This window comes from Pleurodeles waltl, chromosome 3_1 (genome assembly GCF_031143425.1).
Source record: "Pleurodeles waltl isolate 20211129_DDA chromosome 3_1, aPleWal1.hap1.20221129, whole genome shotgun sequence".
Classification (NCBI taxonomy): domain Eukaryota; kingdom Metazoa; phylum Chordata; class Amphibia; order Caudata; family Salamandridae; genus Pleurodeles; species Pleurodeles waltl.
In genome coordinates, this window is record NC_090440.1 from 175,123,072 (window position 1) to 175,147,190 (window position 24,119).

General features: G+C 42.8%; 1 protein-coding gene across 2 annotated transcripts in view; it reads right to left on the reverse strand.

Annotated features, from left to right (window-relative positions):
• Positions 1-24,119, reverse strand: part of OTUD7A (OTU deubiquitinase 7A) — a 1,097,633-nt gene that overhangs the window by 19,910 nt on the left and 1,053,604 nt on the right. For both annotated transcript variants that reach the window (XM_069222100.1, XM_069222099.1), the window contains exons 14-15: positions 5,178-5,292; positions 2,597-2,681 (exon numbers count right to left, since the gene is read on the reverse strand). In XM_069222100.1, coding sequence (XP_069078201.1) covers positions 2,597-2,681; positions 5,178-5,292 — 200 coding nt within the window. The remainder of the gene's footprint in view (positions 1-2,596; positions 2,682-5,177; positions 5,293-24,119) is intronic.

Consider the following 24,119-nt stretch of genomic DNA (forward strand, 5'->3'; position numbering starts at 1 on the left):
TCTGATGTCCCCATGTCACATTTCCGTGCCTAATTTGGCAATGTATTGAGTATAGGAGGTAGAGGGGCTAGCAGAGGTAGGGCTGGATGGCTTCACTCCACAACTCAATGACTGCACCGAATCCTCAGGCTTTCACTTTGACTCCATAGAGTTAGCAGAGAAACTGCACAGAAATCAAAGGCTGCCCAGCAAAACCTGAACCTGTACGAAGAGAAGGCCTTCTAACATACAACACCTTGCCTAACAAAGGTCTCAGAAAAACTAACAGGATTGCTCTGACTTCCTAAGTACTGCATTGGGTTTTTGAGGTGTATTCCATTCAAGGCATCTTACAACATCAATCTGGCTTGCCACAATGCCTGGCAAGCAAGAGAAAGCCACTATCAGGATCACACCAATAGCAGTAGCAAAGTAAGGTGGGAATCTAAGACATACAAGATGAAGAAAACAAAATATCAAGCCATCTCAAGATACTCTCCAATGTCTTGGAATGTATCCATGTATATATCTGCCAAGGTGTATTCCTCCTCTGTTTCAGGAATGAGCTAACAATCCTCCTCTTCAAACAGCATCTTGCTTCCATGTAAGCTCTTGGTATACCCTTAAATAGAAAGCCCTTTACTTCAGCACCTTGGCCCCCTCTTCCAACTTTACAGTTGTAACGCCCTTCTCCCTGCTCTTGAGTAAATCCTACCAGGGACGGCTCCTCCTTTAGGACGGAGGAGCATCGCCCCCACCAGCAGCAGCAGCTGAAAACCTTTGAAAGTAAAGGATAATAAACTTTGTTTATAATCCTTTTATTTTGAAGGGGCGGGGCCACGGGGTGACGAGCAGTCTCACAGCGCATGTATGTTTGGCCGGCCATCTTGGGCCGACCAAACATACATGCGCAGAAGGCTGTCTCCAGCTCGGCAACTGTGAGAGAGCCTGCACAGGCTCCCAGTCTGCCTGGGAGTGACGTAGCTGGGTACTCCCAGCCAATCCTGACGCTGCTTTGAGCAGCATCAGGATTGGCCACAGGGCAGGCTGGGAGCCTGTGCCTGCAGCAGCAAGATGGGAGAGAAGCAGCGCGGGTGCAGCAAGGAACGAGGTGAGTGTTTTATTTTTTAATTTTATCTTAATGTTTATTTCTCGTGCGCCCCCGCGCTGCCCCGCCCCCTCCAAGCACTGCAAGCCGCTTCTGCATCCTACCCTGTCAGCAACCCCATCTTAGGCCACATGTTCAGCATCCACTTGTCAGTACTCGGATCCTGTCGCCCTGCCTCTTCCCTGCTCTCCTACTAGTTTCTCCCTTGGCCCTCACCTGGCCACATACTCCATGTTTTATCCTGCCCAGTGCACAGTGATTCCTCCATTTATGGTTTTGGTTTGCACTTTATACATCTCACCCAGTCAATAAACGAATCATTAAACAGAGAAAAGCTAACCATATTTCTCCTGAAAAGAACAAAATAAAACATTGCACTGGTTTTTATAAAAATGGTGTACTTGTTATTGGTCCTAAAGGAAAATTATGCAAGGCACAACTAAGACACTATATGGCCTTGGTTACGAGTATGTGTGATAAATAAAGTTACGAAAGGTATGTTATTTATTCAAGTGTGATAAATTGACCTATTACGAGTTGTTAGGAAATATCATTCGGATTTTGGTGTTTAATGCAAACAAATCTGCATAATATGGTAGATACTGTATGGTGTTCCTCCATTAAATCTAATGATAGCTGAGTTATTTAATACATCCAATAACTATTGGATGTGTTAAATGCCTAACACCTCATAATTCCAACCTGTCGGTTAACAGGGGTTTTCCCCAGTGGTCCGAATTAACCGCCTAACTCATAATCAGGCTCTATGGAGGTTACAGCTGGATAAACGTTTTATTGGTAACAATCAAAAAGGGCTACTTCATATACTTTTACATTTTAACTTTGTATGGACATTTGCACTTTATTTCATTTGCAAGGCAATTTCTCTGCTGCTATCTGGGGCCTATCATACAATAATGACTAAACCTAATGCAATAGCAAAGCACACACCTATTCTTTTCTTTCCGTCTCTACCAAGTCAAGAAATTACTGACCTTTTATAAAGAAATTGAAGCTCAACTCATATTGGACCCAAGGTCTGTTCAAATTGCTAATAGCTTTAGATGGTTCCATCTGCTAACATTTGTTGGCCTTGTTTAATTTCTCTATGGTGTCATGTATTTTCTGCAGTCAGCTATAGAAGGTAATAAACTGAGGCCAGCAGTCCTACCAAACCTCGGACCTTTCAACTCTACCACTCTGTAGTGCACTGGTTGAAGAGTCCTCCAGAAAAATGTTTTTGGACTTAGAGGCTATTCAACAGCTACAGAGGCAGTCAATCTTGTTGTCAGTGTTGGATGTCCTGCACACAGCAGGTGATGGAGGGGTGTTGGTGAATTCCGGGAGAAGAATGCACCATCACATTATATGGGTGGTCTTACAGTGCAGTGCCCAGATGTCTCTATAGGTATCCCAAAACAAATATGCAGCATATCATACTGTTTTTGAAGCAACGCAACTGTATAAACAGTACACAATAAATGTCACAGTGTCTGAATGAAGTATTACCCGTGTTTCCGAGGGGATGCGTATCCACGTTACATTCATGTAGCTGTGCAGAAGGTTCAACTTGGCCTCCAGAGACAAGATTAGGCTGTGGAAACAAAGCAGATAATATTATTTGCCCAACTACTTACAAAGCTATAGGTTGACAGTTCTTTTACTACCCGCCTAGCAAAGTTTCGAAGGTGGGTTAGATCCTTACTCATTATAATGCACCTCTGGTCCTGTCTTACCACTGCAGTACAGAAACAGAACAAATAAGGCAAAGAGTGGATGAGTAGTGTCTTGTTCAGATCAGTGCCCGCTGGGCCATGCAGGCATGATGTTGAAGCGTCAGTTTTCATCACTCCAATCACCCAAGTCCTGGGTAATCCCCAGCCTTGTACATCCATGCGAATCTCACTTTTATATTAGTCTCTGAAACGCCTTTCATTAATAGAATATCCATAATATTATGAACAGCGCTAAGCTGCATGAACGTATTTAGTGGGCACAATAAACAAATGGATTTTTCAACAAGGTTCGAGTTAGCTGCGTAAATAAAATTAAATATAAGTGTAAATTCATGTTTGGAATTCACAAAACTTGCTTTTACAGCTGTAAATGATTTATCCAAACTTAAAATTAAACCACGTTGGTGTAATTATTCACAGGAGTAAAACCTCCCTGATGACAGGGAGTGGGCATTCCAGGACAGTGATACCATGGGAAGATTTGCTTTTGCAGGTATTCACAGAATTTTTCATTATCATTCTCACCATTTATTCATGTCAATGGCTGGAGTAAATCTATACCGAGGGTGCAAAAAGGTATAGGACACACCCAAATGTAGCAATAAAGAGAACAAGGTTAACACGAGACAGTAAATATTTTTGCAAATGTTCTGCATGTTAAATGTCTGCATGTGCAAAGGCTGTTATTGTAAGTACTATTAGAAGGCCGTGACTGGCATTGCTTCCCAGGAGTATTTTGGGATTGCTTTTTAAACTTAGTGATTTTTATCAAGACAGGAAAAAAGTATTCATTTTATATGCTTAATGTAATTTGTAACCCACTATACCGTAATACAAGCTGAGTTTGAAAATTAACGTTATGGTTTGAAATGTCTTGTTTTGGAACGTTAATGATATTAACTAGATTGTAGTATGCTCTGCTTGAGTAAGGCAGTATTTTAACCAGACAAATACACGAGATCCATATTCACATACAAACTTCTGGGACCCATAGTCACTTTTCTAACTGTAAAGTCATATTTGATTTATAAAATCATGTAAAAGTGACATCATTTGGCCTGTAAAGAGATGGCCAAAGCTAACATTTTGTTAGGATGCATTGTTGTTATAATAGATTTCCTAATTTACTGTTTTGCGCCGTTACATGCTACTTTTTCAAAGAACAAGTTCTCAGTGGCTCAGCTATTTGAACACAAACTAATTATTTGGTCAAAATGCTTGCAGGTAGTACTCACATCCAACTCCACTTGGAAAAAAGTGAAACACAAAGTCAATAAACTATCAAAGTTTGCCTGACCACGCCTGTCTCTTGTAAAGGGAAATGTATTGTGTCTTAAAGGAATCACAATGGAAATGCTGCTATTTTTCGGGCCTGAATGAAAAACGTTTGCCATTTGCCTTACCACCAGCGCTGGGATAAGCACCTGCCCCAGTTCACAGCGTGAGAAAAGTGAAATGGTAAAAGGTATTCATTTCGAATTGGCACGAGTCCTCATAATCCTGCTACTCATCCACAAAGATCATTGAGTGGAGCTGACCAGATCACTGGTCAAGACCTTAGTGCATATGCAATGCGTTCTTATACAGGCCTTTCCAAGCAACTGAAGCAGATTACAACAGATAAAGCACAGGCAACAAGAGTGGCCTTCACCTGCAAGAGACACCACAACATTAATATAGCTCTTGGAAGTATGCTAGATGGAATTAAAGTGTAATTTACTGTGCATGATCCCTCTGAAACAAGGGCACAGGACACATGGAAAGAGTTGCCTAGGTCCCAACATGGAATCTCTGGTCAGCTAAGGTACAGACCATCTGCCAACCTTAGTTCATAAGTCTAAACCTTGGGGGCAGGCGCTTGGGAGTTCATTGCCCATAGTAGAGGAGGACCTATCCCCGCTTTGAAATAGGAGACCAAGTTACCTACTCTTCAAGAAAAGGTGTATGTCAGAATATTATTAGTAAAATATATTCTGGCAGAAAATTGTGTCCTTAATATTGTTGAGAAAAATATTATGACATTGGGTGTGAATAGCTTGTTATAAACGACAATGGGGCGATATTTTTGTAAACAATATTTAGGACACAATGTTTCTGTTTGGTTACTGTATTCTTTGACCATGTCGCAGGCAACAACAGAAAACTGTTTAGATAAGAATATGATTGAACCCCTTGTCCCCAAAACTGGCAATGAAGAATGCAGGATTGCAGGATTCCAGTTGATAGTGGACTATTGAAACATTATTCTTCTATTGGCCTTTTCCTGGTCATAATCTATTCATCACTGTTGCCTTAGGAATCTGAAACTACCTACCTCCTTTATGTTTTTAGTTAATGAAAATTAAGATATTTACCTGGCCAATCGTGTGTTATCATTATCGTCTTTCCCCCACTCCCAATCACTTCCAGGGTCAACAGCAAAGTGCAAAGGCAGCAACTTGTGTTCTGAGTCTGTGAGCGGGATTACAGCTGCAGGAAAAACAGATTGGTAAAACTGCAATAAGTAAAAAGCAACAGAAAAAAACACAATTGTCACTAATCATGATGTATTATGATATTGCAAGATTGGAAAAAATATTCCTCTTTAACTTTGTGACGTATTCTTTAAAACATTGGAAACCTCACAAAATTGATGATGTTTTCAATTTTTTTAATGAGAAAATAGGGTTAGAAAACTTGAGATGAAACTATACGGTCAGGAAAAATGGTTTGTAAAAGAACAGGGCAGAGTTCATTTGTATACATGTTTCTGCGAGAACACTCTTACAAAAGCGTTACTTGCAGGACATTTCTTTTGCAAGTGAAGCAGTGCTTGATTTGTAAATAAAAATGTGCCTGTGCCCAAAACTCTCCCCTTAAACACGAGGCTGCACATAAATGTGCGAGCACAGAATACTGAGGCAGCGTAATCCTGATGCAGTCCGAAATGGAACACTTTGAGGACCCAGGGGAAGCATGGCACACAGTTTGTATTGGGCCGCTGCCAGACGTTAGTTACAACTTAAGATTTGCTTTGGTCTTGGTGGATGTGTATTCCAAATGGATAGAGGTTGTGTTTCTGAGAGAGGTGACAACAAGGGATACCATTAACATTTTGAAAGATGTTTTCAGAAGGGAAGCTTGTCCCCATACCATTATTACAGACAATGGCACACAACTAACTACTGTTGAAATGAGGGAATTTCTAATTGCGTGTGGGATCAAAAACAACCGTAAAACACTATATAGCCCTCAAGCTAATGGTCTTGCAGAGAGAATGAACCACATCATTAAAGGAACTATTCAGTTGGCTATAAGGAGGAATAAGGATATAAATGTAGCCGCGCAAGAAGCTGTTTGGGTTCATCGTACCACTATGCTTAGGGATAAAGAAAAAAAACTTTTGAGATCATGAGAGGGCATAAAGCTAGAACTAAACTAGTTCCAAGTTGGTTGACAGATGATTTGATAAAGGATGGTAGTTATGGGAAGACTTCATAGGTGCGCAAATATACTAAGATACAAATTGGCAATTGGGCAAAAGTTAAGGCTGGACGTGTAGGTCAGGGATGGTTTAAGTTCCGTGGTCCATTTAGGTCAAACAAGTATGTGATCTATATGTGGTGTTGACCAATGGAACTAAATGGAATAAACACAGAGTAGCTTTGTATCAGAAAGGAGGTGCATGTGGTGAGTCTAGAGAGGATGCTAATAATGTTAACGAGGGGTGTAGTGGTTTCATGGTGGCTGGGAATGATGTAGGTGAACCTATAGATAGCTCACAAAGTTTGTCGCCTCTTGGGGGTGATGTAAGAAGATGTGTGGTTGATGAGGATGTATCAGGAGTTGGTGGTGATAGAAGGGAAGGCAGGATAATGAGAGAAAGAAGACCACCTACATATTTGAAGGATTACATAAGAGAATCAGCTTAAGTATTTCATAAGGAAAATTAGCTTGAGTATTTCAGAGTGAGCTAGTTCTATCCAATTCACTTTCACTTAATATATGTACTATATATAGCAAGTGTTTAACATAAAGTATCTAGGTTTACATTTTTCATCCATTGAATCCTATTTTGTTTTATTTTGTTTTTGCATTTTATTGTTGTTTTCTTATTTATGCTTCCAAGTTATTTACATTCCAGTATAGGTGGATTTCCACTGTATTTAAATATTTAAATGCACTTGTTTTGATATGTAAGGGAGGAAGATGTGTCATAATTGGAACTTTCACATTGAGGAGCGCTCGCGTTCCAAGCTTTGTAAAATAATGTTGTGATTTGAATCCCTGGGACCAGTTGGAGTTAGACTGGCAAGGGAAAAGGACACGATTAGCAGGTCAATTCAAATATACTTAACCAGCACCGAAGAATGAGTCTTTAATTTTTACCCCACTCTCCTCTCAAACACGCAGTTGCACATAAATGTGCGAGCACGGAATACTGAGGCAGCATAATCCTGAAGCAATCTCGGGCTTCTTTAATCCATTAACAGCCACTCCCTGTCCCTTCAGCTCACTCTTGCAGCTTTCTGCTTTTTCCCTTTGTGAAGCTTTTTAATTTTTCTCTTCCTCCATCTTTTCCATATGAGTGTTTTGCTCACAGACAATGCTTGAGGCAGAAAATAAGTGCCGGCCCTCAAAGGTGCCCTGCACGGAAACCAACAGCTCAAATTAATCACTGAACGGGAGGCTGAAATCTCAACAACCTTTACAAACTGCTTGAAGAATTCCGCCATTGCCCACTTACTCTCAAACAAAGTTTAATACTTTGTCCCTCTGGCCAGACTGGGAACAAATAGGGGCGTAGCCTGGTCAGTATGATTGGGGGGGTGTGAGCTCCAGATTTTCCAACAGATTGGCATATATGTTAAAATACATGTGATGAAAAGCAGGGTGCATAAGATGATCTTAAGGGGCAGAAAGGAATGTAGGGGCACTATGGAAGCGAAAACACAATGGGTCAGATGTATCATGCATTTTTGTGCCGACCACAACAATGCGTTTTGGTATGTATTTTGGTATGTAGGATCACCAATTTGCGATTCAGCAACTTGTTACTGAATCACAAATTGGGATTGAGACTACATACCGCTTCGGTATTAGGAAGGGGCGTGTCAAGGGCGTGGAGCGGTTTGCAGGAATGTTTTGTGACAGACGAGTAGTCGCAAAACATTTGCATTTTACCACCTACTTCAAGTAGGTGGTGAACCATACGCAAATGGGAAGGGGTCCCCAAGAGACCCCTTCCCCTTCGTGAATCCATGTGAAAACATTTTTTAAGACCAGGCAGTGGTCCCACTGTTAAAAAACGTTTAATTTTACTTTTTTTAATGCATCCTGTTTTCCTTTAAGGTAAATGTGCTGCATTTTAGAAAAAAAAAAGCTTTTTTTAAAAGCAATCACAGACTTGGTGGTCTAATGAGCCAGACAGGCCACCATCCCTGTGATTTCAGCATTTCCTAATGGGCCACAAATTGCGACCAACCTCATGAATATTAATGAGGTAGGTCACTTTGCGACCCATTAGAAAACGCAAAATGAAACTTCAGGAGTTTCATTAATTAGAATAGCGATTACTTAATTGCGATTCACAGGGATTCGCAATTATTAACACATGTAGAAAGGTCCAAAGCTCCCTTCCCTAATAAATGCCAAATTAAAGTGAAATTGAGTGGGAACTCAAAGTTTAGGGGTATGGACCAAAGACCCCTTTGTGAGTAAATCCAAAATGTATAAGAAGATGAGAAACCACATTAAAGTATTTTTTATGTTCGGAAGGTCTTTATTTGGAAGTTCACAGATCCATATCATGATACAATAAGTGAAATTTAAAACAATCATTAATACATGGGTATATCCAAAATTGGACTGTGTGTACGTCAATTATCACAGCCGATGATAAGGATACAGTTGTAGCAGCCAACACATGTTTCGCCCCCTTCGGTAATTTTACCTGGGGCTTTCTCAAGGCGGTATAATGTTCAGTGTTATGACATAATTTCAAATAATGGTCCGAATACCTTAAAGATTGTCTCTTCCGAGTGAAACAGCAGCATGTTGCCGAGTCCGCATCATGGTAGTAAGATGCGGACTCGGCAACATGCTGCTGTTTCACTCGGAAGAGACAATCTTTAAGGTATTCGGACCATTATTTGAAATGATGTCATAACACTGAACATTATACTGCCTTGAGAAAGCCCCAGGTAAAATTACCGTAGGGGGCGAAACACGTGTTGGATGCTACAACTGTATTTTAATCATCAGCTGTGATAATTGACGTACACACAGTCCAATTTTGGATATACCCATGTATGAATGATTGTTTTAAATTTCACTTATCGTATCATGATATGGATCTGTGAACTTCCAAATAAAGACCCTCCGGACATAAAAATACTTTAATGTGGGTTCTCATCTTCTTATACATTTGGGATTCGCAATTAGGTAATCACAATTTCATAAAACGAAACATCAGGCCCAATATTCTGTAAAATAACCAACATTTTTGATGACTTTCATAACAGAGAGGGAGTGAATGAGTGTGCATTTTTTGTCTGTATATATGTATAAATCCCTGGTGAATTTCGACAGACACCCAGTAGCAGCTGGTTTCTATTTACAACAGAGAGGAGGTTGGATACAATATTAATATATATTTTTTTTTTTAAAGAGAAAAGGCACTTACCTGCCTGCAAAGGGTCTCCCTCTCCTCACGGCATCCTGACCTCGTCGTGGCTTCAACGTGGCACGGGGACCCGGAAAAAGCGCTACCAAATCCTTATGCCTGTTTCATGCTGGTAACCAGCATGAAACCAGAGTCAGGATTGGTGGGAGTGGTCTCTCTCAGCGCTCACCAGAGCGCTGGAGGCCGGTGCTTTCTCTAACCCAAGAGATGTTTAAAGTGCGCATGTCTGGCTGGCCATCGCAAGACGGCTGGCCAAAGAGACATGCACCACTTTAAACAAGTGGACAGCTCCCTGCTGCAGACAGCTGGGTTAGAGATGTTTAAAGTGCGCATGTCTGGCTGGCCATCGCAAGACGGCTGGCCAAAGGGACCTGCACCACTTTAAACAAGTAGACAGCTCCCTGCTGCTGTCACTCAGCAGCTATTACCCCACCATGTCCTGACACTGGGGTTCAGAACAGGGTACTGAAAAAAACAAATGGTAATAGAGAAAGTTTATTACTATTTTATTTTTCAGCTCCTGGGCATTTTTGGGACATTTTTGTAGCGGGGCGACGCTCCTTCGTTCTCGTGGAGGGGCCGCTCCTGCAGACACCTCACCTTATCCGATGGAAAACACTTGCACCAAAGTATTTATCAGAAAATACATTTATTAGAGGGGTGTAACCCCCAAACGCCCCCCCTGAAGCTACGCCCCTGGAAACAAAATAACCCTAGGAAATTGTTTAGTGACAACCCCAAACAGTATACAGGAAGTGAGGGTGACAAGTGAGCAACTGCCTGACCTGCTATATGGGGTCCTGGGGAATTTCTTCCTAAATATCATTTTCGAAAAACTGTAGCCTAACAGTGCACACTACACTATATGTTTCTATATATATATTGGCTAAAACATCAGTAGGTTCACAGGAAGTTCTGAAGGAGAAGTCATTAAATATTACAATATATTTTGTGTTGTGCTGAACAAGTCTCTCTTCCTGCTCCTTTTCCTTCAGAGATATTGGGCGAGGGGATTCAGTCACCAAGAAACTTTCAAGTTTGGCTGCTGAAACTTTAAAGAAGTGGGACATACGAGTGAGTGAGTGAGTGAGTGAAAGCATGAGAGCCTGAAATAAATCCAAAAGGAAGTAGTAGGGGCTGGGGGATTATCTAACAAACATATTTTGAAAAAGGTGGACATATTTCACATTGTTGGCACAATTTTAAAATGCTTTTTTTAATTTTATTTTTATTGTTGAGCAAGCAGCAATAATGTATTCATAACACATACGAACAAACTGAAGGCTCGCAATAAAGGTAAACAGTGCCTTAAACAAGGGTAGATAGTCGAATCAGAGTCTGTACAGATCTTTACAGATATAATATATATGATATAAACAAGTACATAAATAACATAAAATTCAGCATACTCCATATAAAAAAAACAATCACCCACGTCATTTATAGACCATCACTAAAAAGAATCTCGAATTCTGGCTGAGGGGAACACCTCAAATACCAATAGTTTAGTCATGCCCCGGAGCCAGAAATTATGCATAAATGAATACCAGTGGTAAAGTGCAAACAGTATCAATATAAAGTGGAAGAATAATTTATGTATTACTAATGAATCGTCTATAACCCCAATCAGGAAGCCCCATCGATAGCTATTAAAATACAAAATAGTGTCACTTTAAAAGTGCAAACAGTGCCTATGATGGAAGCAGTCTCTGGCAGTGGTTTAGCCTATGTGACCTCCACTAAACTCTAGGCTATTAAGACTAAGACCTGAAAATGCCACCCATGTCGCCTCATATCTTCTTCCAGCCCCCACCCTTTTGGTGACGGCTCATTCAAAAGCTTGGGCCGTTTTCAGTTTTGGTGAACCATTGCTGAAATGACGGGGCTATAGATGTTTTCCAACCCTGCAAAATCAGGTAACGCACTTCTGCAACAGCAGTTGAAATAAAATACTGTTGATATTTTCACAAACTATGCAGCTCATGCGATAATCCCAAAAATACCAACATTGGGGTCGGGATAATCTCAATCCATGCACTATATCTAATAGCACTGAAGACTTCACTCCAGAATTGCTGAAGGCTGGGACAATCAAAGAAAACACAGATCCAACTACCACACCCCATAGTAGAGCATCTAAAACACTGATCGGGCACTGAAGAATACATCTTATGGAGTCTACAGGGTGTAAAATACGCCAACCATCTTGACAGAAAAGCCATACGCTTGAAATTAGCTGCTCTTAAAGATCTGTATGCTACTTCTCCAAGAAATTGCCATTCCCGAGTACTAAACCTACAATTTGTTTCCTGGAACATTTTCTGCAGCAGCTAAGGAAGTAGTTTCTGGTTCATATGGTGACTCAGCAGATGGTACCAAATCACCATGGCTGTCAATTTGGTTACATTCATGCAATATACTATGAGCCTTGCAGCTTCATTCATTACTATATAGTTTATCTTTAGAACGCTGCTTATTTGATTGAAAGTAAAACCAATTAAAGTGTCAAGATTCCCAAATTGAGGTACCACACTATCCCATATTATCAGATTTACCACGCTATAGAAATCAGCAAGCGTGTTAAACCTGAGACCCTTCCAAATGTCTATAATGTGTTTAGGCAGTAACAAGCCCCAAACCTCGGAGTCTTGTAATGGGATAAAAGCATGACAAAATGGAATACTCCACGAACTAAAAAAAAGTTAATATCCAACATGACAATACTGATACTTCCTTATATCTAGTTTTCTTTGTGAGTTTGACAATCCATTTACAAACTGGGAGCCTAATTTGGCATTCATTGATCATAACATTAAAAAAAAAGTTGTTGTATTCTGGGGAATCTGATTCCAGTTGGACCATGTAATCGACTAACGTCGCCTGATAGTGTGTCTGAAGATGAAGCAGGGCTAAACTTCCATTTGCTACATCTAATTGCAGTACAGAGAGTTTACATCTAGATTGCTTATTTGCCCATATAAAGGTTCTAAAAACACTGTGTACATTATTAAAATATGAACTAGATATTCTAAACAGGACATTGAAAAATAAGAATAAAAATAAAGGGAGGATATACATCTTAATTAGTGCAACCCTACCAATCAATGACAGAGGTAAAAGAGTTCATCTATGTAATACATTTCTGACTTTCAACAACATAGCCCTATAGTTTAACTGAAGCAGCTGAGAATCACCACATTTTTGTGTGTTCAGGAGGCCATTCCCATTACAGGCAATCATTTTTATCTGCAGCATTTTAACCATAAGAGATCAGGCTTCACTTCTACACATTCTTGTGAACCCTCTTATATCACCAAATCTGTAAGACTTTCACAACACTTTCCTTGACCCATCTTTGCCAGTTTGCAAATTTTTAAAGCATGTACTGCCCTTCCAACCCCCTTGAACCCTAAGACACCCCCTTCCCCACCACCCCTGACCCCACACCAGGAGGAAGGAGTGCCCACATTGCTCCCTGCCCCCTCCACAATTTGGGTGCCATGTTTACTCACCTGGCTGCACTCCAGAGCTTGCTCCGCCCTCCCCTACACAAGAACACCCATCACCTGGATCCATGAACTATCCAAAGCCAAAGTTAGTTGGAAATTTAAGAATACAGCACATCCAAAACCATCCTAAACCATCATACAAATGTATAAATCTTTTAGCCTGCTGCCTGGCACAGAAGTAATGGTGCTTCTTACAAAGTAGAACAAACATGAAATTTGCCTGGCAACAATACTCTAAATTTTGACTGTTGAATGAGTGAGGCCTGGGCACCAGCAGATTAAAACTGACTAATTTATCCCAAAAAATCTCTTCTCCTGCTGGCAGCTGATGCTGACGTATCAGAAAAATTGTGGAGTTGACCTCCAGCAGGTAAGGCAAAATCCTGCGTCTGAATAGCTTTGGTAAGAATTCTTTCCTTGATACGATAGTCAGGAAAATTAACAATAATTGCACAGGGATATTTTGAATTGGTGAGGAGCTGAATTGGCACCCTGTGTGACCGGAGAATAGTGAGGTCAGAAGGAGCATCCTCAAGAATATGTGTTCTTATGAAAGAATCAACCAAGTGTGAGACACTGTCATACTTCCCTGAATCCCTAGGCCTTCGGGAACCCCAATCAAATGTAAATTAAACATCTGCACATAATTTTCCAGATCATCAACCTTGTTCTGTGAAATTGTTAGTTTTTTTTGCATGTACCTTGTCCCAAAAAAGTGAGCGGTCTTTCAGATCAGAAACTCTCTGCTCCAATGCCAATACCCATTCAGGAATTTGCAAAACCAGCTCTCAAATCTTGTCCAGTCTCAAATGAAGTGGTGCGATTTTGGCAGCATGTGAGGTCTTGAGTTCTCAAATCTTAGTTAAGATAGTTTTGAACAGAGGTTGAAGCTAACCTGGATTCATTATAGTCATAAGTGGCTGATTGGCCAGAAGAGAGACAATGCACCTTCCGGTCGCAGACAGCTGATGCCCTCCTCCCACTTGAACTGATGCAATATATTATTCTGTTTCTCCAGAATACTGAACTTCACCCAACGATAAAGCTGAAGAACCAGACAAAGAAGAGAAGACCCTGTCTGCTGGCTGTTGGAGCTAATTGGGAGCAGGCAGCGACGAGGATCGAGAAGATGTTTCTACTTCTTGTGCCACTGGTCTGTGAGGAGCCCCCGACCCCTCTCCCCAAGTTTTTGGACATTTAGAGAACAGCGGGTAGTCCCTTGGCCCTTTATCGGGCTTCTTGAACATCTCTTGCTTTGGGGAAATTGATATGCAACCTGAATTGAGCTCTCCTGCACCTACATCTCCTTCCTCCTGCACATTTTTCTCTTGTGCAACTTTATCCATTGATAAACAGTCCAGAGTGGGTAATATTTTAACTAATGTCGATTTTAACTGTGAGTCTCAGGCTGCCATGGTTGCCGCTGCCACAAGGCTGTCTGTTCCAGATAGGGCATCCCCAAGGTTAATGTGAAGGGAAGCCTCAGAACTCGCTATCAAAGCCATTTGCTGAGCATAGGATGGGCTAGCCCTTGAAATAGTACTTTTATCGCCCTTTTCTTTGTGAGCTGCAAGAGTGCGCACCTGCGCTGCATGGCATTTTATCTTTTGCGCAGATGGGATAGTGGTAGTGTGAGAGCTCCTCAGATGCTGTTGCCTCATGTCGCTTACAGCCCCCTCTGGAGGCCGGTAAGGGAAAGGTGTAGGTAGCTGCAAAAGTTAATTGTCAATGAACATCCATAAATGTCAATAACTGAAAGATCAGTAGCTGACAAGCTCCAGCATTCAATGATCCAATAATTCGGGGTGTAAAGGAGGGTAGCGGGCCCTGCCAAAATTTAACCAGGACAAGGCTCTCTAAACTTGGCAGCTCGTACCCCCTTATTGTTGCTCCTGGTTCACCTCAGCCCTGCAAGCTGGTTGCACCACCATACCACCTTGTCGTCAAGGCTCCACGTCACCCTACTTATTCGGAGCAAGATTCTCAGACGGGGCTAATTATGGCTGCCCTGTTTCTGAGTCCATGTTTCCCCCTACGGCTCCTCAATCCTTCTCTCACCGCGGCTCTCTGGCGTGCAGCATGCAGTGTACGGCGAGACCCCAGAACTGGATAAGAAAGCTGGGTGTCGTTGCGTCCCAGTAGGAAGAGGGGAGAACGAGGCAGAGATGCCTATCAGTGATGCATGTGGGCTAGCCCACCACCAACTTGCCTTGTATGCAGGTCTCAATGATGGTTTTAAAATTCATTGGCTAAAAAAAGCAACCGTTTTTACAGGCAGTACCGAAATACTCAGGGGTGGCCCGTCCTTTAGGGCGGACGGGCCACGCCCCCCCCAACTTTTGCCCCTCATGAGGAGTGTCTATCAGGCTGAACAAACGTCAGCCTGACAAACACTCTTCAGGTTCAGGTCAGGCAGCCAGGAGCAGACATGCGTGATTTGCGCAGACTCTTGGCTTCCTGAGCTGAACTTTGCTGGGCTGATGAGGTCACAACTCCTATGGGCGTGACCTCCTCGACTCAGCAAAGGTGCCTGGAGGCCGTCCCCTGGGTGACGAGGAAAGCGTCACCCATTGACTTCGACCTGGGCGCTTCAGGTTTAAGCCCTGAAGCACCCAGGGTGAGTGTCAATCAGTGACACTTCGTCACAGAGTGGGGTGATGTCAGCAGTCTCACTGGCCCCATCCCACTCTGTGACAAGGCTGGGACTGCTGCCTTCCCTCATTGGCAGACGCAAACTCTGGAGCTAACTTTCAGGTTATATCCATTAGGTTATACTTCTCCATTAGCCTTATGCCTCAGCAGCAACAGTGATGATAATGTGTTTACAAGTTTTGTGTATATGTTTAATAATAATTATGTTTTTACGTGCCACTGAAACCGGCCTCATGCACAAAGTCCCGAAGCAGGAGTTTTTATTTAATGTCTACATTTTGAAACCCAGGTTTCCGCCAGTCAGCCTAGCGGGAATGTGGCAGCAGCATTGTCTCCAGCTTGCACTCTAGCTGGCGGCAATGCTATCACTTGCAGAGTGCACCGGCAATATAAGCAACTGATATGAAACATAGTAGTAGATAAATTAGTTAAAGAGAAAGACAAAACCTACATGGTCTTAAGATGCACTGAAAATTTCCAATACAACTTTAAACTGCCAGCTATACTCCATACGATGTCAGCCCAGGGGTCCTGCCAGGGTCTTTATTGTGAGGAAACAATAGGTAAGGGACAGTGGCGTAACACGGTGCAGGCGGGACCGAGCTCCAAGGGTCCCCCTCAGCACAGCACATGGCCTGAGTGAGTCGGAGTGGGGACCCCTTACATGTTCTTTGCAGGGGGCCCCCCTCCAATTTTGTTACGCCACTGGTAAGGGACGTAGTTAATGTCCTATACATGGTCTGAATGTCACAGGGACAAGTTTGAAAGTTGTGGTTTCTTCCACTGAGGAAGGAGTTACCAAAAGGTAATGACTCATTCCCATGGAATAGTGCACTTAGGGGGTAATTCTGACCCTGGCGGTCATTGACCGCCAGGGTCAACGACCACGAGAGCACCGCCAACAGGCTGGCGGTACTCTCAAGGGCATTCTGACCGTGGCCGTTTGGCCGCGGTCAGAAAGGGAAAACCGGCGGTCTCCCGCCGGTTTTCCGCTGCCCTCAGGAATCCTCCATGGCGGCGCAGCTTGCTGCGCCGCCATGGGGATTCCGACACCCCATACCGCCATCCTGTTCCTGGCGGTTCCCCCGCCAGGAACAGGATGGCGGTATGGGGTGTCGTGGGGCCCCTGGGGGCCCCTGCAGTGCCCATGCCAATGGCATGGGCACTGCAGGGGCCCCCGTAAGAGGGCCCCACAAAGAATTTCAGTGTCTGCTTAGCAGACACTGAAATTCGCGACGGGTGCAACTGCACCCGTCGCACCTTCCCACTCCGCCGGCTCCATTCGGAGCCGGCTTCCTCGTGGGAAGGGGTTTCCCGCTGGGCTGGCGGGCAGCCTTCTGGCGGTCGCCCGCCAGCCCAGCGGGAAAGCCAGAATGGCCTCCGCGGTCTTTCGACCGCGGATCGGCCATATGGCGGTTCCCGCCAGGCGGGCAGTGACCGCCGCCCGCCGGCCTCAGAATGAGGCCCTTAATGTCTTCTGGGAATGAGGCAGAGCCATATTAGTGGCCCATACCCCACCTAGAGCAGTGTTTGAATACTTGCTTGGGAATTCTAAATCACAAAGTAATTCGAAGTCAATGAAGGCAAGAGTATTGTTTGGCCAGGAGACTGAGGATTCCTGGGAATGTCATTCAAATTAAAAAAATGTGAAAATATTAAGGCATCTATGCTGATGTCTGCGAGGTGCATGCTCCTTCAGAGAAGAATGGGACTTGTCTATGTCCTGAGAAAGATATTTGGCTACCCTACTAACGCCATTACAATGTGAGTTTGGATTGAAACAGTGGTTAATTTGGAAATAAAAATGCGCTGGTGCTCAGAGCTTTCATCTGAAACTTGTGGCTGCTGCAATTAAATGTGCGAGCACAGGATACTAAAGCCATCTCAGGTCTCTTTGATCCATTTACAGCCACTCCCCGTCCCTTCAGCTCACTCTCTTTGTGACGCTCTCAGTCTTTCTCTTCCTCCGTATTTCCCATTAGTGTATTTTACTTGTAGTAAATGCCTTATTCAAAAAACATAAGTGACGGCCGGCTCAAATTAGGTACTGGATTGAAAGTGGTAGGAGCACATGCATCCCATCAGCCAATTTACTGAACAGCATTTCGAATTTGTTCTTCTCCTGTGTGATTGGTAATTTCTCCATCAAGACCAGCCTGAAAGACTCCCAAAAGTCAGCCAATGTTTCAAGCTCACAAAACCCAAATGTTTTCCCAATCATAGATCAGCTCCATTTGTTCATATGGCATGGGGCTGTAGCTCTGTCCAGCCCTTTTGGCGTCAGGTAGTGGTGTCACTTGGGGAGATCACGGCTGTACGAGTGCAGGTAGCAGTGAAACACTGTTTACTGAGCCTGCTCCCTGTCCCTAAGAAAGGTCATAAGATGGTGTACAGATTTGCACCACTGGGGCTTATCTTGGCAAAAAGGCATATTGCGATGGGCTAGCCCACCCCCCCGCTGCATGCTGATTGGCTGAGTGACTTGGCCGAATGGTCCACCGCGGAGGAATGTCGCCTGCATAGGGTGCGAATGAATGAACATGCTGCCTGAGACATAGAGGGTTGGCACAACATGATTACTGAGTTATCTGGTGTGCTGGAGAATGAGGGGGAGTGCCCCTTGACAGACGATTCCAACTGCTGAGCTCTGGATATAGATCACCTATTCACAGCATAAGGTTAGCGCCTATAGAGGCATGGCTACGAGTTTTGAGATATCAGGGTGGGTGTGTCACCAGGGGTGGATGTTGATGTGAGGGTCATTGTGAGTGGAACTCCTCCTTATCCTGGTCGCTGATTTATATATGGACTGTTTTGTGGTAGCCCCCTCTTCCCCGGGAGTTTCTCTCCTCCCACCCCCCAGCTGCGTGTTCATGGTGCCTTCGATGTAATATGGGCGTTGTTGCTAATTTTATATGATCTGTCAGTGCTGATCATAGTCACAGTGTTCTGTTTTGTTTGATAGTTGTGGGACTGCAATGCACTGCACGAACTGTATAGTGGTTGGCACCACTAACCGGTGTGCCCATTACGTTGATGATTATGGACTTGACCTTGTCTGACACTACAAATGTTTATTTCCTGATGCTCACTAGGCCAATGCATAATACGTGAACCTGGGTGGGGACCACAAAGGGGTACGGTTGTTGGATGGTCGACTGACAGTATATTTCCTTCACTGTAATATTCTATGATGTAGTGCATGGTTATATGAGTCCTTTTCTATGCATAAATAAACAAGTTTAAAAAAAACTAATCCCAAAAGAGAACGGAAAAATTGTTGAATTTCCAAAATATATTCAAAGCTGACATGTAAGTGATTAATATCAAATGGTGCTGGGGAGATTTATTATTATTAATATTATTAACTTGCTGCAAAGGGCATTGCAGTTATGGCTGTTATGTGATAGCCATGAAGAGGCATTCCACATTGACAAAGCATTTTTGCATTTCTGTTGCAACCATACCTGATGCACTGAGGTGATCAGTGCTAGTAATCTTGCACTTGGTGGCAACTAATGTAATATTGCCTTATATGGCTACTATGACATCTCTAATAATATTAGTAGCTCCTGAGGAATTTCAATGAACATAAGTGGCTCTTATTTGAAAAATGGTAGAAGACCCCTGGTCTAAGACATAATGCCAGGAATTTCCTTTCCTTGATTGCTTTGTATGAAAAGCCTGCCACTACATGGATCTGTCAGCCGTAGAACTCAAAAGGCTCTTCTTGTGTTTTGGCTATTTGGAGTATTAATTGAGTAGTCTGGTGGATGTAATGGTGGAACTAAGATTACTTCATGTGAGCTATCATTGAATATCAGCTTTACTAATGTAAATCTTTATACCTGGTGTTAGAAATGGGGTCTTTGGTTGGCAGTCAGATTACCCCCTGTCCAAGCAAGGACCCTCACTCTAGATAGCGCAAAGGAGAAACACACCTCGTTAACCCTCACTCCCCCTCTTGGTAGCTTGGCACGAGCAGGCAGGCTTAACTCAGAAGCAATTTACTTGTACCAACACACACAGTAGTACAGTGAAACACTACAAAAGGGACACCACACCAGTTTAGAAAAATAGACAATATTTAGCTAAATCAAACCAGACCAAAAATGACAAAAATCCAACATACACAAGTTAAAATATGAATTTTCAAAAGAATAAGAGTCTTACTCCATGGAAAACAATGGAAACAATGATTTTGCACCAAGTACATGGCTGTCATAAAAAATAAAGCTGCACGTGCGAGTGCATCGGAACAGTCAGCGATGCGTCGATTCTTTCCTCGCAAGGGAGGCCATGCATCATTTCTTCTCAAGTGTGGTCGGCGATCCGTCGTTTTTCGCAAGAGAGCGAAATGTCGATTTCCCGATGGGGCATCTCGGATCCACACAGAGTCAGGATGACTTTGATGCCCAGGTGTGATGCGCGTAAACGTCGTTCGCATGATATTAGAAAACTGTGCGGTGTGGAGTTTGCGTCATTATCAGCAGCCGCAAGCGGTTGTTGCACATCATTTCTCCAGCCATGATGCGTCGATCTCCCAGCTGCAATGCCAGTAGAGTGTTGATTTCAGCCGCGAAGCTGGTGGTGCGTTGTTTATCAGCCTCATTGCAGATGGTGCATCGAACAATTTCCCCGCACAGCATTCTGTGCGTGGATTTTCAGCTCTTGTTCTGCCAACATCACAGTTCAAGGGCCCAGGTGCTGCATAGGGCACGACTTATCAGCGCAGGAGCCTCAGAAGAGAATCCAGGTGCTGGAAGAGGAAGTCTCTGATGGCCCTGAGACATCAAAAGAGGAGGCAAGCTCAGTTGAAGCCCTTGGAGATTCTTCTCAAGCAGGAATACGCAACAAAGTCCCGTCTTTGTCCCCTTTCATAGGCAGAAGCAGCAAACTGCTGAATAGCCCAACAAAGCACAGTCACAGGCAGGGGCAGCACTTCTCCTCAACTCTTTTCCTTGGCAGAGGTTCCTCTTGAATCCAGAAGTGATCTTGAAGAAATCTAAAGTTTGGGGTTTTAGGTCCACTACTTATACCCCTTTCTGCCTTTGAATTAGAAAAAACTTCAAAGGAAAGTCTCTCTTGTTTGCAAGATCCTGCCTTGCCCAAGCCAGGCCCCAGACATGCACCAGGGGGTTGGAGATTGCATTGTGAGAGGACGGGCACAGCCCATTCAGGTGTAAGTGACCACTCCTCCCTCCACTCTAGCACAGATGGCTCAGCAGGATATGCAGGCCCCAGAACCCTTTGTCTCTCTGTCTAGTGGGGATTCACAAACAGCCCAACTGTCCAACTGACCAAGAGAGGGAATCCACCAACAGGCAGAGTCACTGAATGGTTAAAGCAAGAACATGTCCAATTTCTAAAGGTTTCACTTCACTAAAAGATGCATTTTTAAATTGTGAGCTCAAAGACACCAACCTCCAAATTGGCATCTGCTCCCAAAGGGAATCTGCACTATAAAGTTATTTGAAGGCAGCCCCCTATAAGAGCGATAGGCCTTGCACAGTGAAAACCAAATTTAGCGGTATTTCACTGTTAGGACATGTAAAACTCATCAGTACATTTCCCACCATTAACATACACTGCACCATGCCCATGGGGCTAACTAGGGCCTACCTTAGGGGTACCTTACATGTATAAAAAGGGATGGGTTAGTCCTGGCAAATGGGGACACTTGCCAGGTCGAATTGGAAGGTTAAAACTGCACACACAGATACTGCAGTTGCAGGTCTGAGACATGTTTACAGGGCTACTCATGTGGGTGGCACAATCAGTGCTGCAGGCCCACTAGTAGCATTTGATTTACTGGCCCTGAGCACCTCTAGTGCTCTTTACTAGGGACTTATTAGTAAATCAGATATATGGCAATCATGGAAAAAGCAATCAACAATACAATTTACACAGCGAGCATAAGCAGTGGTAAAGTGCCCAGAGCCCTAAAGCCAACAAAATCTGGGTCCTGGCTACTGTATGCAGATGACGCAGTCCTCATAGCAAGAACAGCTAATGACCTCCAATCCTTGCTGCATGCTTTTAATAGCTTTATGATTAATCTAGTTCTTTGGACAAATAGAGAAAAATAATTCAGGATGAAATGTGTCCTGAAACTAACTAAAACCAGAAAATTTGCGCTCGATAACAGTGAGATTCTAAAAGTCCACCACTTCACTTATTTAGGCACACCACTGGATGTTGACCTTAACTAGAAATTTTTACTGAGCATTAGAACTTTACAATTCTAAAGGTATTGATGCTTTTATTTTAGATTTTCTGAAAGGATGGGGCACAAACCTGCGAAAGAGCTACTTAGCAATTTTAAAAGCTGGAGTTTATCCATTCACTCTTGTCATGCTGGTATATGGTGCTACACCAACAGTAATTGTCTTCATATCGCAGAAAAGAAATTCCTGAGAAGGCTCTTCGCAGTTCCACAGTCGACCCCCTTATTATTTAGCCATAATGAGGTCGGTCTAAAGCTCAGAGAAGATCACATTAGACTGCAGCCCTTGTTGCTTTGGCTTAAAGTGTGGAGAAACCCAGAAGCCCCTTGCTGCAGATTAGTGCTGTTTGACTGCTTAGCCCTGGATAGGGCTTTAGATATCCCCTGGTTTAAGTATCACAGAGATACCTTTACAACTTTGGCCATCCCAGAATTTTCTTCCGCCCCAGATGCCCTTACTGTTAGAGCCATAGCCAGAGTAAAATAGATTTTTTGCCAACATACTCAGGCCAAGCATTGTTTGAGTAGGGGTGCCGGGGAGGCAGAAAGTATGCAAGAACATTCATATCCCATACCATGTCCTGCACTGGACATGCAAATAATTTCACATGAGCAGCATAAATTCCTAATGACCAGATTTCGTTTAAATACCATACTCTTTCTGGCAGCATTTTCCGTCCACAGCACATGGTTATCACTGCCCCCCCGCCCTTGTGACGGTCATATTACCCAAAACACTAAACACTTTTTTTTTATTTTGCCCCTTAGATACTGCGCAGAGGAGGCAGTTTCTTCGCCCAGTTCTATTAATGTGAGAAATTAGGTCGAATACATTAGCCTTTACTTACTTGTGCAATCTGGGAAGCAAAGATGTGTTGATATTCATTTTGAGTGCATTTCGGAACCCGCAATAATTATTAAGGTCAAAGGTTTCCCTTTTTAAATGTTTTATAAACTATGCTATTTTAATGTTATAATGAATGATTTTGGAATGTCGTGTTTCATTTTTATCAGATGTTAATGTTTAAGGCTAGCCTATGAAGTATTTATGATTTATGAACATGTCATAGAGAAATAAACACTTCACACCTTGTTGCATATATTGTCACAAAAGAAATAAAACCACTTAATGTACATCATGATGTGGTATCCATTTTAAGCAAAATGGCGTTGAGACGTAATTGAGGCCCAGTTAAACTAAGCTTAAAAAAAACACAAATGCATCCTAATATTGTTTTCTCAATTGCAATAGCTCTATTTCGCTATACACATGTCAACTGAGGTGCAGATCAACTAATCTTAATGCTCATTTTCATTCAAACGCACAAAAACATCCTTAAGTCTTAGAGCGGAAACTAATATTGTGCCTCTAAGAAAGGGTTTAAACCATGGCTCTTCCCTAAATTATGTGACTTGTTAGATTTTTATGTGATTTGCTTGCCTTTGATCACTTACTTAGGACCAGAACAGCCATGGATAACAGCATCCTTTAGAAATGTAGTAACATAATATGACAAGGAGGCACTCAGATTCCTGATTCAATATGTATATGACATGACAAGTAGGCACTCAGATTTCTGATTCAATATGTATATGACAAGGAGGCACTCAGACTCCTGATTCAATATGTATATGACGAGGAGGCACTCACATTCCTAATTCAATATGTATATGACAAGGAGGCACTCACATTCCTAATTCAATATGTATATGACAAGGAGGCACTCACACTCCTGATTGAATATGCCATTGTTGGGGCATAGTAGTTCAGATCCCCCATAAACTCTAGAATGTCCACATTATGCCAATGAAAAACACCATATATCATTGGATGAATGGAGGCTACCATATTGTCTAGAATACTCACATATCGGCCTACTTGCATATGGGCCAAATGGGACCTACTTATGCCAGATTCACTGTAATGGCTAGAAAGGCCACATGCTAAGAACGACTACCAGAGAACTTGAATTAGAAAGAGAAAGACCATAAAGTCTTGTGAATTGTACTCACAACTACAACCCAATGCTACCAAAAATGATTACCTACTTAATGTATCAACAGTTGGATCAAACGTTTGGGATGGGGAGGCGAATCTAATAGTTTACTGCAATGCAGTGCAACAAAAGCACCAGAATTCAAAATTTAGGATGGCTGATCTGTTTACAAATGAATATATTCAACTTGAACTCTATTGATTAGCAACTAGAATAGTGAAAGCAATAATACACCAAGACTGAAGGTA